The sequence below is a fragment of the Accipiter gentilis genome, chromosome 2, assembly GCF_929443795.1.
Source record: "Accipiter gentilis chromosome 2, bAccGen1.1, whole genome shotgun sequence".
NCBI classification, from domain to species: Eukaryota; Metazoa; Chordata; class Aves; order Accipitriformes; family Accipitridae; genus Astur; species Astur gentilis.
The window spans coordinates 7,032,982-7,048,469 of NC_064881.1; the positions used below are offsets into that span (position 1 = coordinate 7,032,982).

Consider the following 15,488-nt stretch of genomic DNA (forward strand, 5'->3'; position numbering starts at 1 on the left):
TTGCCTTGGACAGAAGAAAACTTTTCTGAGGGTTATGTTCAGCACCCACTAATGTTTTCTGAACTCTGGCTTGCAGAGAAAAACAAAACCCAACTCTTACCTAGTAGGAAAAAAATGCAGTGACAAGTAACAATAAAATATTCCCTATCTCCTTGTAATCTTTTATGGCTGTGTTATTGAAAAAGTTCTACTTATTACTCTAAAAATACATATATTTCTAAATGGCATTTCAATAAGTTCAAGAAACATTCTCCTCTAATTTGCATCTATAAAAGAATAATTAAATTTAATAGTGTTTTTAGTGTAGCTGAGGATAAAATTCATCCAGAATGCTTAGGGCTTCTTTGACCTACAGATGAAGAGAGTGGATCTGAAAAGCAGCCAGAAACAGAACATGAACCTTTAAGGCAGTGACATCTCCCCTCTGTGGTCTGGAGAATAAAAACTACGATCCTTAAGGACAGATGTTAGGAAGAAAAACGGTATTAGCTGCGATTCCCGAGCCTCGTCTCCTTCACTCGACTGATGTGCTCAGTCGGTTCTGTCACAGCAGGAAAACTTTCTGGGGTAGTCTTCCCTCACAGGCCTCCCACTGTTCCTCCCAAGCAGAGCCAGAAGTGCTCTGAGCTGCCACTGCCCTTTCCTTTCTCCAGCAGCAACCTTCAGCTGCCCACGGCTTTGCAAGAGGGACGGATTTTGTTTTGTTTCATTTTAAACTTGTCTTATGGCTGCAGAGCTTTCGGCACACTCAGGTCACGTTTTCCAGTGTTTCCCTGGCATCGTGAGAGCCAGCAGTGCGTATTACAAAAAGCTGAGTCTCAAAGTATCACCTGGGTCCAAGAGCTCAGGCTTGAGCTGCAACAGCAAACGTCATTAATACCACCCTGGGTGTCAGCAACTAGAAGTGGAGCCCATGTCCCAAGCACATTCTTGTCTCTCCCTCTGGCATGCCCCTGACAGTAGCATCTGCAGGGAGAGGGGGGGGGGGGGGGGGAAAGCTGGGCATATCGCCTGATGGTTCCTTCACAAGGATAGGAAGAAAGACATGTTTTGCCTGTGAATTTCAAGAAGCATTTATTTTCTTGGTCAGAAGTGACTGTTACTTTCTCTGCAACCTCCTTAACATACAGAAATATCTCCTTCATCCTAGGGCTTCTAAATACCTAGGAATCATGAGGCACCTGTTTAAAGGCTATCACTAAGTTATTTCCTTCAGTAAGTAAAAATCTACAGTTATAGTCTCTTTTTTTTTTTTTTTTTTTTTTTTTTTCTTCCGAGCAGAATTTTCATTGTCCTGGAGGAAACAACACAAGGCACTATGCCACTATTACCGGCAGGAGAACACCACATCTATTCTAACTTAAGAGGAAAACCCCAAAGAATAACATTTGCAAGCATCAGCTGAATTGATTTATACGCTGCTGTAGTCTATAAGCAACATTTTTTAAACCATGTTAATTTTTTACTTTTTCAGCTACCACTAAAGCAATTAGCAGAACTCATTAGCCGTGTGACATTTTACAAATTAATGATTTACTCCTGTAAACTGATAGAAATGAATAGTAAATAAATCTTGATTTAAATGGGATCCGGAAATCACTCAGTCCTGGAATACATTTAACAGGCATTCATGGTTTTAAAAACAGAAGTGTTGAAAAAATTATTATCTTCCATTCCGGTCTAGTTTTACTCTATAGAATTAATTTTGTTCATGAAATTATTCAAGGGTAATTTTGAAAAGACAGCAAACATTAAGATTTCATGTGACTGAAATAATAGCAATGTGCATATGAGGAAAGGCTGAACTTCCCTCAGTGGATTTCCATTACTGCAGACATCTTTATATTTTAATATACTCAGACATAATCCCTTATCTCACTGGAGTAAGACTAGAATAAGTGAAAAGCATCCAGGAGTCTCTACTGTATCCATTGCAATTCAGAGACCTGACTTTTGATACCTGGGCTAGATGACACTTTAGTATAGACAGCTCTGTATCACAGTAGATACTGAATTAGATGAGCTTTAAAATTAAATGTTTTGAGTCAAGTTGGAAGTCTGGCTTTATGGTTTGTGATTATCTTTGGGAACAAAGTTGAAGAGGAATTCTGTCTGCATTAATCTGAGCGTAGCCATGATCATATCACATGTGATTCCATTCTCCTCCAAGCAGTCTCACTGGCAGTGTGACTGCTTTCAGTAAGGCAGCCGTACTTGGACTTCACAACTGAAGAATAATAGAAGTGTTAATTTTGGGGTTTAGTCAGTGGAGGAAAAGCTTGCTTTATTTCAGTAAGAAAGCTTTGGTATATTACTGAGCTTCCTCACATTATATAGCTATTGTGATCTCAGGTTTAAATAATGAAAAAAAAACCAAAAAAATTTTTTTTTTTCCATTTTCATCATATTATTTATACACTATCCTCCTCCTCCCCAAGGCACTGGTATTTTTCACTCACTCTAGCACTTTGACAGAATGTTTCTCACAACCCAAAATAATTAATTATATTTATCTTTTTATCTTAACAAACATGCTATACATAAACAGCTCTGTTACACATGGAAAGAATATCTATTTGATAACAGCTCAAAATACAACCTATGCAGTGGGACCCACACAGGCCATGGGTATTGAGTATTATTTCTACTGAACAGGAACTCTGTCAACAAATCCGAACACTGAAAGTGAAAATTCTTCTATTTCTATACTGACAACTTGTGTGTTCCTTCTGGAGCAGCACACAGTGTAAGTAACTGCCAAAGAACAGTTAACTTTGAATTTGTGCATTCTGCTGCTGAACTTCGCAAAATGCTATCTCAAAAGTGAAATCGAAGTGAGGCTGAGTTTGTTTCATGAAACAGTATCACTTCCTAATACTAAGAACTTCTCCCAAACATCAAGAAATTGCACTCATAGACATAGTTTAGGGACTTCCCTGTCCTGAGGGAAGACATTTAATTCCAGGAGGAGTCCCAAGCTACTCCGTAAACAAAGCTAGGACTAAAAGTTTTAAAAGCATATTAACCAAGGACACAAAACCCTCACTATGGAAAAGCTGACGTTTCAAAGCACAGGTCACCAGAGAATTTGTATCTCAGCAAAACCTAGTCATAGTCAAAACTGAAAGTGAATTGGTGCTCATTTCCTTTGTTAGCTTCAAGTCTTGAATCCTTAGAGTCAATAATGTTTATCTATGACATGAAGGATAATAAAGAATCCTACTTGGCTTTCTGTGTAAGGACTCAGTGGGAGAGACATAGATCTCCAACATTTCTATTGATAAGTTTCTAATTACAAAGCTGGGCTTCCCCTACTTTCCCCTACGCGCACCCCCTTCTTTTACCTGAAGTTTTGAATGGTACTGAAACGATGTTAGGGGTTGTTGAAATCTGTTCTGGTAGAGGCAAGGCTGCTGCAGCTCCGCGTTCTCGGCTTCAGCCAGTAGTGAGAGTGAGCACGTTTTCCCAATAGGCACACACACGGATACGTGCATATAATACACCTTACGCACGGCCAGCCCCACGGATCAAAACAGAAAGAAGATGCAGCAGTCACACAAACGGCTTATCGGGATGAAGGTCTGCTAGTGGGAAACACATACAGCGTGGATCCCTGCAGCCGCTAGCCTCACGTGCTCAGGATGCCCGGGAGCTGGCCCCTGGATCCCAGGTCTCCCCAGCTGCTGACACATGAACATTTACAGGCCCTGAGGGCCACAGCTCCACTCCACTTGCTGATGCAGACCCCCTCGCTCCCAGCTACGCACACACCCTCAGAAGGACGCTATGGATACTGCAGCAAGTGCCTTTAGACCCTTGGTTTACCCAGTAGCTGGCCCCAGATCCTTGGTCTCCTCCCAGCTGCAGGCATCTAAGGCAGGTGAGCACCAATGCCCGCAGCCCCACTCCAGTTGCGGGTACGCAGGAGCCCTCTTCCTCACACCAACACACGTATAGACACACACTCACTCCGAGGATCCCTCCAGTGACTGGCCTTAGATGCTCAGTCTACAGCTGACCCTTAGATCTGCTTATCTCTAGCTGCTTTGCGTAGAGAGACAGACACGCGTGGATGGGTCTCTCGGTCGACCTCCAGACCCCACGGTCTCCGCAGCAGTGGGACCTCCTGGTCCCTTCAGTGGCCAACTCCTCGGTTGTCTCACACACAGAGGTTGACTGAGAGACTCCTTGGTCCCACAGTCTCGCCCGTAGCTGGCTTGGACCTCCTGGCACCTCCAGTACCCGGCTCTGAGAAGAAAACAAAAAGCGACGTCCACTTACTGCTGGGACGGAACAGACATTTAGAAGCAGAAAGCACTAGATGGCAGCAGTGCTCAACTCGTTCAACGTGGATACAAAAGGAGAGCAGTCACCTGTATTCAGCAATGCTATTTCTAAGTATTTCCCACGGCACCTGAGACAGGAATTCAATACTAAAGACGAGGTAGATAAAGCTCACAAAGCTATCGATAAAATGTTCAGTGAATACAGTAGGCAATAGCAGAATCGAGCAATCTTCCAACTTGCCACTGGCGTAAGAAAAGACATGAGGAGTAGTAATGTGACAGAACCACTAAGTATATTTCTCAGTATCAGAGAGAAAAGTATTGCATAACTGGAGAGGTATACAACGCTCCTGTCTCATCTCCCACCTCCCAATTCCGGGGGGGTGGGCAATGCCACCCCTTTCCCCTCTGCTTGCTGCACCACTGCCCTAGTGCTGCTGGAGGGAGAAACACCCCACCCTGCCAAGGACTGGCAATCTCTTCTCTGCAATTAGTGGCAACAGTTAGTGATTGATTCAGACAAGGCTTAAGCTTCAGGTAGTTGAAGGAGGACTGGCAACATCGTAAGATCCAGAAAAAAAGTGTGGCTGTGGCCCGTTCCCCTCCCCCTTCAATGACTCAGATAAAATCGCTATCTAGATATGCAGGTCTCTAACCTGCATGAGTTCCCTTGTGCTACCTGATCACTAGGTGCGATTCAAAGGCATGGCCTGGTGATGGACAGTGCTGCTGTCCTCTAGGCACCAGCAAATATGAGGGACGCAGCCCGGGTCACCTCGCGAGACACAGAATGCAGACCCCCAGCACCAGCGGCTAGTGGCTGTCCTGCAAGGGGATGGCGAAGGCTGCGCTCAAACCTAAGCTTAGAGCACGCATTAATGCAGATTTAATTTCACATTAAAAAAACCTGCCAACCACCACCCAGAAATGAAGCCGTTACAGTGCAGCTGCTTAACAGAAAGACCTTCCCTGTGCTCAGACAATGGCCGAGAAGGTCTGAGAAGAAACCCACCTGCCGAAGAAGAGCCCTTTGAAGGCGGCTCCTCTTCCTTGCAAAATCCCTCCCCTCGGCACATCCCCACCCCAGGCCAGACAGGCTCTGCAGCCGGCCCCTCGGCAGTACCCAGGGTGGTCGCCATCGCTTCCTCCACTTTTGCCCTCCACAACTGTTAGCAGAAAAGCCTCTCGGACAGGGGGAGTGGGCTAACGGCCATACAGCCTCAACTGGAGCAGCCCCTGCCCCCCAACGGCCACCACTGGCCCTCAGCCGCCAGGGACACGGTGCCTAGGCCCTGGCAGGCGCTGGCGCCCGAGCTGTGTCTGTAGCTCTGCTTGTGGGGCCACAGGGGAGGCTTGGGTTGCAGCCACACACGGCTGGCGTACTCCACGCGTTTTGGCGAAGTTGGCAAGAGGCACCCACATGAGGTCCCACAGCACCTCTGTGAGGGGCATGGCCCCCAGGTGGGGGGGGAGCCAAAGGTGGCTGTGTACCTGGGGAAGGACATTTTCATCAATCTGGATGCTTTTGAGAGCAGCCTCTTCCTGCTCGCCATCCCAGAAGAACTTGAAGCCAAGGAAGCCACGCTTTCAGCACCACCAGTGCAATCACCTTTGTGCACAAGGACAGGGTTTCAATAGCGGTCAACAGCCAGGTCTATGTGTATTTCAAGAGCCTCAGCAGGTGGGTCCCATCAGCAGGAGTCACAGCCCTCATGTCCAAAGTCTCAAACACCCACTGCTGCTATGTGGGAGAAGACCCCCCAGTGCAAGGAGCTCAGCTGGACCCTTTTTGCTTATGACACCAGGCGCTCGGTCTCTGACAGCCACATCTTCCTGTCACAGGACGGGTCTTACACTTTTACACACGTTGAGACTAGTACAAGAGAGCAAGGAGTGCTGCTCGGGGTCTACAATCTCATTTCCTCTGCTGTGACTGGCCTGTGGATCGACAGAAGCGGAGAGGATGGGGCAGGGGAGGCAGCACAGACCTATTTCAGATATAATGGTACCAAAAAGTCCTATGTCCAGCCATAGCTCTGCCACCTTCTACCTGCTGCCCAAAGGCCTTGCTAAGCTTTGATGTATGCAGACTCTTGCCTTGAGGGGTTTCACCATCCTTTGGACAACAGATGCTTTGCTTGTATCTGCCAAAAATGGCTTGATCATGGAAGCAGTGACTGTCATGCCTTTGGAGACTTTTCAAAGCACTACCTTCGCTGACAGCAGTTTCTTACCTGTGACTGCTAGCAGCTCCCAGATTGCAGTCTTGACCCGGGACAGACACCTTTTCTACGGCAGCACCAGCTGGGTCACTAGCATAGTGCACATTGCCAAGGATGAGAGCATAGATTTGAAAAATACAGGGATGCTGTGTGAAGACAGAGGGCAGCTGACCTTACTCAGCTCTGTGATGAGCAATTTCACCCAGCTGTACGACTTCAATAAATGCAAGCCCAACTTGCAGTTAGCAGTCTGGAGAACTCAGCAGTTCTGCACTGTGGAGATCCTCATGGGAGACTTCTAGAACAAGATCTGTTATGAAAGTCCAACTTTGAAGGCCATATTTGTGCCCAAGCCAGGTGAAAGGTCCACTCCCTTGGTGACACTGAACAATGCCTATGTGCCAGCTTTCAGTACATATGTAATGGAAGTGGGATTTACATATGATGGGAACACCAAATACCTCTTGCATATAGTTCTGAAGCAGCAGTATTTCCCTGAATTTGCAAACAGACTTCTGTGACAGTGTACATGATGGAGAGATGTCTACTGTCACTGTGGATATCCCTGACAACGCAGTCAGTTGTATTGATGTGGCTCCCCTGACTGCACTTGTTGCAGTGTCCTGCCCACCTACAAAACATATCAGAATTATAAAAAAATGTAACGGCATGTGACAAAGGCCTCACTCAAGAAGCAGGACTGAGAAATAATTTCAGTTATGCAATCAGCCATAACATATGAGACACACGCTCTCTGGCCAGAAAAGATATACAGCAGGATGATCTACAGATCAAATACAACTTTACGAATCTGGGATGTCCTCTTCTAGTACATTATAAAAATCCTTTGGTGCCAGTTTTTAAGTTATGGGTAAACAATAGATTTCAGGAGCATGTCCCTATTGTTCTACTTGAAATAAACAGAATGCATAACTATGATTATCTTTTGACTGTGCATGATGCCAACTGCATCTCTCAACCTCAAAGCTGGACTTTGCTGGAGGAACACGGTCTCCAGATCCAAATACTGCATGGACCAGAAGAAACTACATGAGCTGTAAGGGTAGGAATGGACCTGAACTAACGTGGCCCTCAGTCAAGTATCAGGTTCTTGATGGAGACAAAAATAAGATCACTTTCCCTCCCTATAATGGTCTATATATCTTCAAAGCCAGTGTAGTGGATACATTTTACAGTTACTGTGATTTATCCGTAACCTTCTCAGTATGTGCCTATGGTGTTTTTCCCATGAACTACCTACATTTTTGGGGCATCACTGACAGTCTCTCTGACTTTGCTTTTGATTTTTACAAGATACTCCCTATCTCATTTATCACTCTAAAAATTCAGATGCAGAAGTTAAACTATTTTGAGTGGAATTTTTCAAAGTCTCTGGGAAATCCAACTAGAGAAGTTGCCTTTTATTTCAGAATTTTTTGTTATGAAAATACAATGGAGAAACTAGGAAACTAGCTCAATGTCTTTTTTCTAATTAGAAAGTTAAAGTTTTATTATTTTGAAATTGAAAGAGATAATTTTAGATTTTTTTCCTCATCTTTCATAGTAAATTTTTCACTGACCCTATGTAGCTAGCCCTACTTGTTTCAGTGTAGAGATAGTCTAAAAGTCTTTCCAGTACAAGTGCATGATTTCTGAAACATGGCAGCTTTTAAATTTAATTTTAGGAAACAGCTTTTAAATTAAGTGGACTTCTAAGGATCTCTTACTAATGAGTATCAATTCAGACTGTGTGACAAAGACCAATTATCTCCAAACTTGAAGTTGTAACCAACTCCTACGGAGAGGATAGCTTTTCACTCCTGCCAAGTGTCAAGAGAATACTACCTGTCTTAATAACTGTATTGTGAAAGCCCAGCATTATGTAGAATTCTAAATCCATTGTATGGATGGACTTCTTATGTATTTAAAGTAATTTGGTAGACATTTTTCTAATAGGACAGTAATAGTCAATTAAAATTAAAACCAACCACAATAGTAAGGAAATGGCCATTTTGTCTACAAGTTAGCTTATAGCAAAAGCAGTATTAATTGTTGTCTGAGACAACTACTTTAGAATACCGTGAATTTGCAAAGTATATGACTTTTATGTATTTATTGCTAGCTAAGGCCTTATTCCATTACACAGAATGTTTAAGCAGGATTTAAATAATGTAGTTTAAGATAGAGACGTTAAAGATGAGTTTCTGTCATAATTTAAACTTTAATTTAAAGCTAAGATTATTTTTTCTGTTTCAATGCATAGAAGAGTTTAGTTTACAGGATGAGGTGACAAGTTCTGAAAACTCTACAGCTATATCAGTATAACCAGTCCTCCTAAGAAATCTTTAGAATAAAGTACACAATTCAAGGGGAATACTGCATTTAGTATGATTGCTACTATTTTTGAGAAGGTAGATGGGGACTGATACTCGAGACCAGAAAAGGCACAAGATCTTGCTATAACATCATAGTCATCTCCTAGAACAGTAAGAATTATCAAAGAAATCTCCCTTCAGGTAAATATTGTAACTGAAGCACAAAATGGAGCCTCTTTGTGAAACTTATAAAGGAGATTCTGGCCATTCCTTCTGCTATACTAGTGGCCAGTCTAATTACAAGTTAGTCATTAAAAGCAGTCTTTGCTTGCCCACAAAATAATTAAAGGTTTCATCTCCTCTAGTAACCACCAACTATAATTACTCCAGAATTTGTGCTTAAGAGCCTGAACAACAACTTAAATGGAGCTTCAAGATGCAGGCAGACTTCTAAGCATTTTTTTGCAAATAGGTTTTGCCTGTTGTCTGCCAGGGCGTTCTCCTGTGCTGCTCTGCTCCATTTCTTCCTTCTTGTCTGGTTCCAAACTATGAGATCTCATCCCTCTTCTTCCCACAGTTTCTCTAAACCTGCCCCTTCCTTTTCAACCCTCCTGCCCAGCTCGCATACCTTCACTCAGTTTGCCTGAATGACAACCACCATCTTTTTAAAAGACAGATTTTGGTCCTCTTGGTTCAAAAAAGCAGCAGTTGAGGTCATTCCCTTGGTAATCACTCTGCCTGCAGGCACCATCTGGCCATCATCCTTATTTTTCGTTACAGTGAAGGCCCCCGGTTTTCACCTGGAAAGCCCTGTCCCACTCCACTCCTCTCTTCCTCCTTCCCTTCCCAGTGGCTGAGTTTCCTACTGCTCTTTCATGAGACATACTCAGCCTATTCCCTCTGAGCACTTTCTACATTCCCCCAAACTGCTCATGACAGGCAGCTTTCTCAGCACCCTTGTCGGATAGCATCATGCAGAACTCAAAGCAACTTAAGCTGAATTTTTGTACCGTTCAGCCACCTAGTCACTTTATTACCTCCCTGTGGCATTCTTCTATAATATTCTTAAGCAGCTTTAATTATAAATACTTGGGAAGTGTGACAGTTCATACAAGCAGAACACCACTAGATACTGCCCCAAGTCACATGTACGAGTAAATGTATACAAGTTCTGTAAGCAAACTAGAAATAGATGGAGTATTAGTCATCCTACTTCAATGTGCACATGAAAACTAACCAAGGAAGATTATTTTTGCTTTTTTATAGAGGAGAGAAACAGAACAAGCTAGCTGAATTACTAGAGCAAGTGGAAGAAGAGCAAGTAAATAAACAATTTAGCTGCCATATTATGAATGTTATTTATACAATGGATTCAAATATTAGAATTCACTCTCAAACTTAAGAGATGTAAAGTGTAGAAGTCACCAGCTGCACAGATTGGTATTCTCTCCATTCACACACTATGTCTTCATAAATATTGCATGCTTTCTATATCACGTTCACAGCGTACTGAAGACACTATAAAGCCTTATTACTCCAGATTTGCATTGCACAAAACAGTAATCTGCCAATGCAGCAGTTCACCATTTTTTGGCAAAGAAACCTAGAACCACCTGAATTCCCATAGCACAGGATGGACCAGTGCACACCCTTAAGTCAGAAATTGAAGGCAGAATTCATCTCTTTTCAGGAGCAAGTTTGTTAGTGACTTATGCATTTATTGCTAGTTAAGGCCTTATTCCATTACAGAATGTTTAAACAGGATTTTTTGTGTATCTAGACATTGATTTTTTTTTTTGTACATATATCAAGTATTCTAGCCCAGAATGAAACTGGGCATTTTGCTTTTCACCAAAACCCCCTAACGGTTTTATGTTACAGAAGTAGTAAAAAAATGAAAATCCATTAGATTACTAAAACCAACAAAGATCCCCTGGATCTAGTCATTTCTGAGGGCTTGTTCTAGCTATCTCAAAGTAAGATGCAATATTTTGATCTACTCTGAGCTGTAGCATTGTTGTGACAGATGCATTAGGATGCTCTTGTGCCTTGCAGCAGGTTCACAGGATTCTTCTGAAGGAGTATTGCTCTGTAAGTAACAGTTTCAGCCTTTGCAGAAATACGTGCTCAATACCAAGACAAGTTTCATTTCAATACAACACAACTGTTTTTCATCATCTCTGTGGGTCCATACATAGGCACACATTTTTCCATGTCAGAATTCATTAAGGAGCCAGGTTTACCTCTACCTCCATGCTAGCTCCTCACCTAAGCAATCACATAATAAACTTCTGTTCTGACATGCCAATGACTACATTTTGAACAGCCCCCTGCTTTTTACACAGCATAATGCGCATCATGAGCAACGCACCATGAAGGAACCAGTGCCAGTTTGGAAATAAAGCATGTTAATGGTTACAAAATAGTCATTCCTTGGACACAGGATGACAGCATTCTTCTGTAGCCATATGCTAAGCTTTAGACGTTACTGTGACAGATACTGCTTTTCAGTAAGTTGTCTTAGAATATGACAAGTTAAAAGACTTCAGTATTTTTGTAATCACCACCTAAGGAAAGAAAATAAATGAGAGGTTTCACTTAATAGTGAAGAGAAAGCAAAAGTTTTATTTGTTTGGGGTGGATTTTTCTAACTACATGATACTGTGTCTACAGCAAAATTAAAGTCTGGCTTATTATAAATAATAGGGTTGACAGCCTATCCTGCTGAGCTTTGCCTTGTCAGGAACTCTTTGGGAATACTTGGTATATGTACAAAAAATCCATGTCTAGATACACAAACATAGAGAAGCATCTCAAAACTGTATCATTGAAGAGGCTGCTGATTTTACCCATGCTGAACAAAAGAAAACACTACTTTAGCTCTTTTAGCTTCTTTCCACATCATTAGCTCACCATAACCCTATAAACATTCTCAGAAACATGAGGAAGGGTCAGTCTCAGAGTACTTCCTTCAAGCCAAGCTACATAATGTATCTTATCACTTTTTTTACCTAGATTAGCACTAATGGAAATGGCAAATGTTGGTTTACTTAATTTGAAAGTTAGGATCACTGACAAGTAACATACCAGTCACCAGGACAGCAAAGCCTGGTAGTTTTGTACTGTTAGTCAAGCCTGCTCTTTACAAGAGTGCAATTTCCAAATCACAGGAGACACTATTTCTTACCAGTTTCTTCTGGCAGGCTGGAAAAAAAAAAAGCAGTTAAACTTCCAACCCGTATCTCACAAAACTCTTGTGGAAACATCCTCTATCAGAACAACATGATTTGTGCCACTTGAGTGTTTGAAGAAGTCTTAAAAATACACCAACTGTGACTTAGAAAATTGTGGTCTACACCTGGATAGCTGAATGGCATCAATAATGACTTCTCTTTCCCTAAAAGAGTGCGAAGATGAAAAGAGGACGGATGACTTAGTGTAAGGCTACAATGCCAACAATCATTTAGAAAGAGTAGTCTTCCCATCTGCCCAATAGCAGAAAAAAGCCCTCACCCCCAGAAGCAATATATTTATTTGTTAGATAATACTCAAGTATTCTCTTCATAAATCAATATGATCCACAGCCATGTTATGACTACAAAAGGTCTTGTGCTGTGAATCAGTTCTAAGACTTTTCAGGAAGTTTTAGGACTGGGAGACAGTCATACAGTTGTACTGCATACAAGTAAAATTGGAAACCTTGTCTAAAAAGAAAAATAGGCATCTAAAGGCAGATATACTGTTTCCTAAGTCAATGTCCTATGAAGGAATTACCTTCAGCCACAAGATACAGCAGACTGTCAGAAGTCTTAGGTTTCTTCAGGTGCTCAATTTCCCTTGAACTCAGCTAACCCATCATAAACCATAACTCCTAACTCTTAGGTGGTTTTGCTGCACTTGATTGCATCACACAGCCTTCCCTACATTCAGCAGCTATTATTCAAATTAAAAAATCCCCAGCTAATAGCAAGTAACTGAGATGTCCCAGGCAGGTGAATTCTGAGGGTTGTACCTGGGAACACTGGGTAAGAACTCAAAAGGCAAATATAAGTTTCAATGTACACCAACACTATGTGGCAAAAGGACAGGAACTTCACCTGAGGAAAGAGGGCCAGAATGAAGACAGTACAGAATATATATACAGTATCAGCACCTGTCGATTGCTACTGCTGTATAAAAAGGAAGGAAAAAAGGCCACGAGTCCATACAGTGAATATGGTGTATGTTTTATTCTATTTACAGTACATTTGTTATAAATATAATACATTTCTTGAAAATCTTGAGTAGCTTTTTTTTTTTAAAACAGATCAATTGTTATAGTTACATAATAAAGCAAGTGACAATTTAAATGACAATCTCATGGTTGTGAAATAGTGCATTCTGTGTTGAGATGAATGAGAAAATACTCAAACTGGTTGAAGGAATTATTTCTGAAACACCTTAGGTGGGACTTGTATGTAAACCTTGAAACATCACCAGTTTCCATAAACATGAAAACTCAAACCAAAATTTTAAACTGAAGAACTGAGAAACAGAAATGGATTTGAGACACCTTATTGAACTTCACAGTAAGGTTGGGATTTATCATGACTAATGGCTTCAGACAGGAAAAAGCCAATGAGGGTTTCTTCCTGAACCATATCCTAATACAGCCACAAATATTAACACACCATGCTGGAAGTTGTAACAGCAGTCAAGCTGCATTTTTGACAGGGCATAGGACATACAAATATGTTCAGATTTGGAGTTAAAGAGTATTTTGTGTTATGAATATCTTAATTACCAGAGAAGAAATACATTATAAAAGGACAAACGTATTTTCAGTCCAACGTGCGTTGCATTGAGAAACAAATTGACAAGTCATCTGAGTATTTTACTATTTTCTTTCCTACACAATCTTTAGTAACAAGTTAGATGTTTGAGGTGCTATTTCCAAAAACTGCAGCAAAATGTCAACCAGCAATATAAGAAAAGAATCCCATTTATTTTGTCTTTTAGTGTGATATTTTTCAGGAAGTAGTCAGATATTATTGATAATAATCAGTGCAGGCATGGAGTTCTGCTGACTCGTTTCAAACAAAGTAACTTGGTCCGCTAGCTTGGCAAATACTCTGGGTGTTCCGAGATTATAGACACCCGTATGAACGAAGCAAGCTTTCAGCTGCAAGCTATAGACCTCCTGGCTTTTAAGTTGAAGCTTGTACTGTGTTTGCCCAAGCCAGGTAAAAGATCCATGGATTTCTAGTGCTTCTGGGCTGAAAAAGAAGGCAAAGTTATTTCTCTGTATTCAAAGCATACATACCAGTTTACATGATTCCCTCAACCGCAAGTTTTCCCCAAGATTTCAGAATGCATTATGTGTCCATCACTGTCCCCTTACAAAGAGATACTTGTTTATGCTTTCCAAAAAGCCAGGAATTGGAAACTTAAGTTACTATTCTGGCAGTCTTTGGACGTGATAGTGCCCACCATCAGTCATCTTTGATGACTTAAAGTTACTGAGTCTTTTTTACTGCCTGCGATCATTTCCCTTAAGTCACTGCCTTCCCCAAATGCATCATGCTTGCTTTGTTTCCCACATCACCACCCTTACCTTTAAGAGACTGTCTTCTAGCAAGACAAAGCTAGACTTTGAAAGGATAACAGTTGCAATCATAGATATAGACAGAACTGCACTTAACATTTTATCAAGATGCTAAATGCAGCTTCAAAAAAAAAGGTCATGTCTATGTCCTCTTTCCTACTACATCTACATCCACATACACACCCATCCCCACAAACATGCACACACTGAGACCGAGTACCTAAGGTACCCTTGGGTATATTCATGGATCCCTATGTTCACCCATTAGCTCAATTTAACTCTGGGTCCTTACTTCCTGACAAACACTTTTTAGTGTTCTTTGACTCACAGTAACACACTCCTTTACAGCAGCTCTACCCCTTGGCTCAGATGAATCAGTACAAAAGTTTAAAACATTTCTTTGGTTCCCAATATACCATACACTACATACAGAACGTTAATCATACATTATGTATAATGAATTTCAGTATATTCCTAGCTTTTTATATAATAGACACCTAACACTTAACAATAGATGTAGTAGCAAGATCCAAATTGTCACAGGTTTTGGAATCCCTACATAAGGCATTCGTGGGCTTGTCCCATGAACGAAAGTTAAATCAGAGTGCATGTCACAGAAGTAGTCAATGTGGACTTACACTGCTTTAGAGACGTTACATTAATATATTGGTTTGGGGATGGGAGGTGTGTTTCATTTTGTTTGCTTTTAGGACATTTCTAGGCACTTGACTACACTATCCTTTCAAAGACATGTCTTACAACACTGTTACAAAGCATGACCATCTTGTGAAAACACACCAGGTCAGTGAATAGCTTCCTAATCTCAATCAATAAATAAAACAAACTTAAGTCTTCTGTTCTCTATTTCTGAACCTGTGTGTTAAGCCCCAGCCTTTTAATTTCTTACTTGCCTGGACAGACTGTTGGCAAGAAGCAAGTGTTCCCCATGACTAAGCCTACCTCAATGTCTTCATAATCTGCCTTCCCCCTCCTGCCATTCAGTCAGGGATCCCACAGAGTCTATTTTGTGGTAAGCAGACCAAGTAGCATTATGTCTATTGGGGGGGCAGGGGTGAGCTGG

The 15,488-nt window shown here is 41.6% G+C and overlaps 2 protein-coding genes across 5 annotated transcripts in view; one reads left to right on the forward strand and one right to left on the reverse strand.

Annotated features, from left to right (window-relative positions):
- Positions 1-4,321: 4,321 nt before the first annotated feature.
- CATSPERD (cation channel sperm associated auxiliary subunit delta) lies at positions 4,322-11,225 on the forward strand. The gene is given in 6 exon segments (XM_049828427.1): positions 4,322-4,444; positions 5,748-5,887; positions 7,033-7,168; positions 7,170-7,379; positions 7,496-7,732; positions 11,169-11,225. Coding segments are annotated over 6 exon segments (903 nt in total).
- Positions 11,226-13,028: 1,803 nt separating this feature from the next.
- TRAPPC8 (trafficking protein particle complex subunit 8) overlaps positions 13,029-15,488 on the reverse strand; it is a 57,691-nt gene continuing 55,231 nt past the window's right edge. For all 4 annotated transcript variants that reach the window (XM_049818871.1, XM_049818862.1, XM_049818853.1 and 1 more), the window contains one exon: positions 13,029-14,078. In XM_049818871.1, coding sequence (XP_049674828.1) covers positions 13,844-14,078 — 235 coding nt within the window. In that variant the 3' untranslated portion in view covers positions 13,029-13,843. The remainder of the gene's footprint in view (positions 14,079-15,488) is intronic.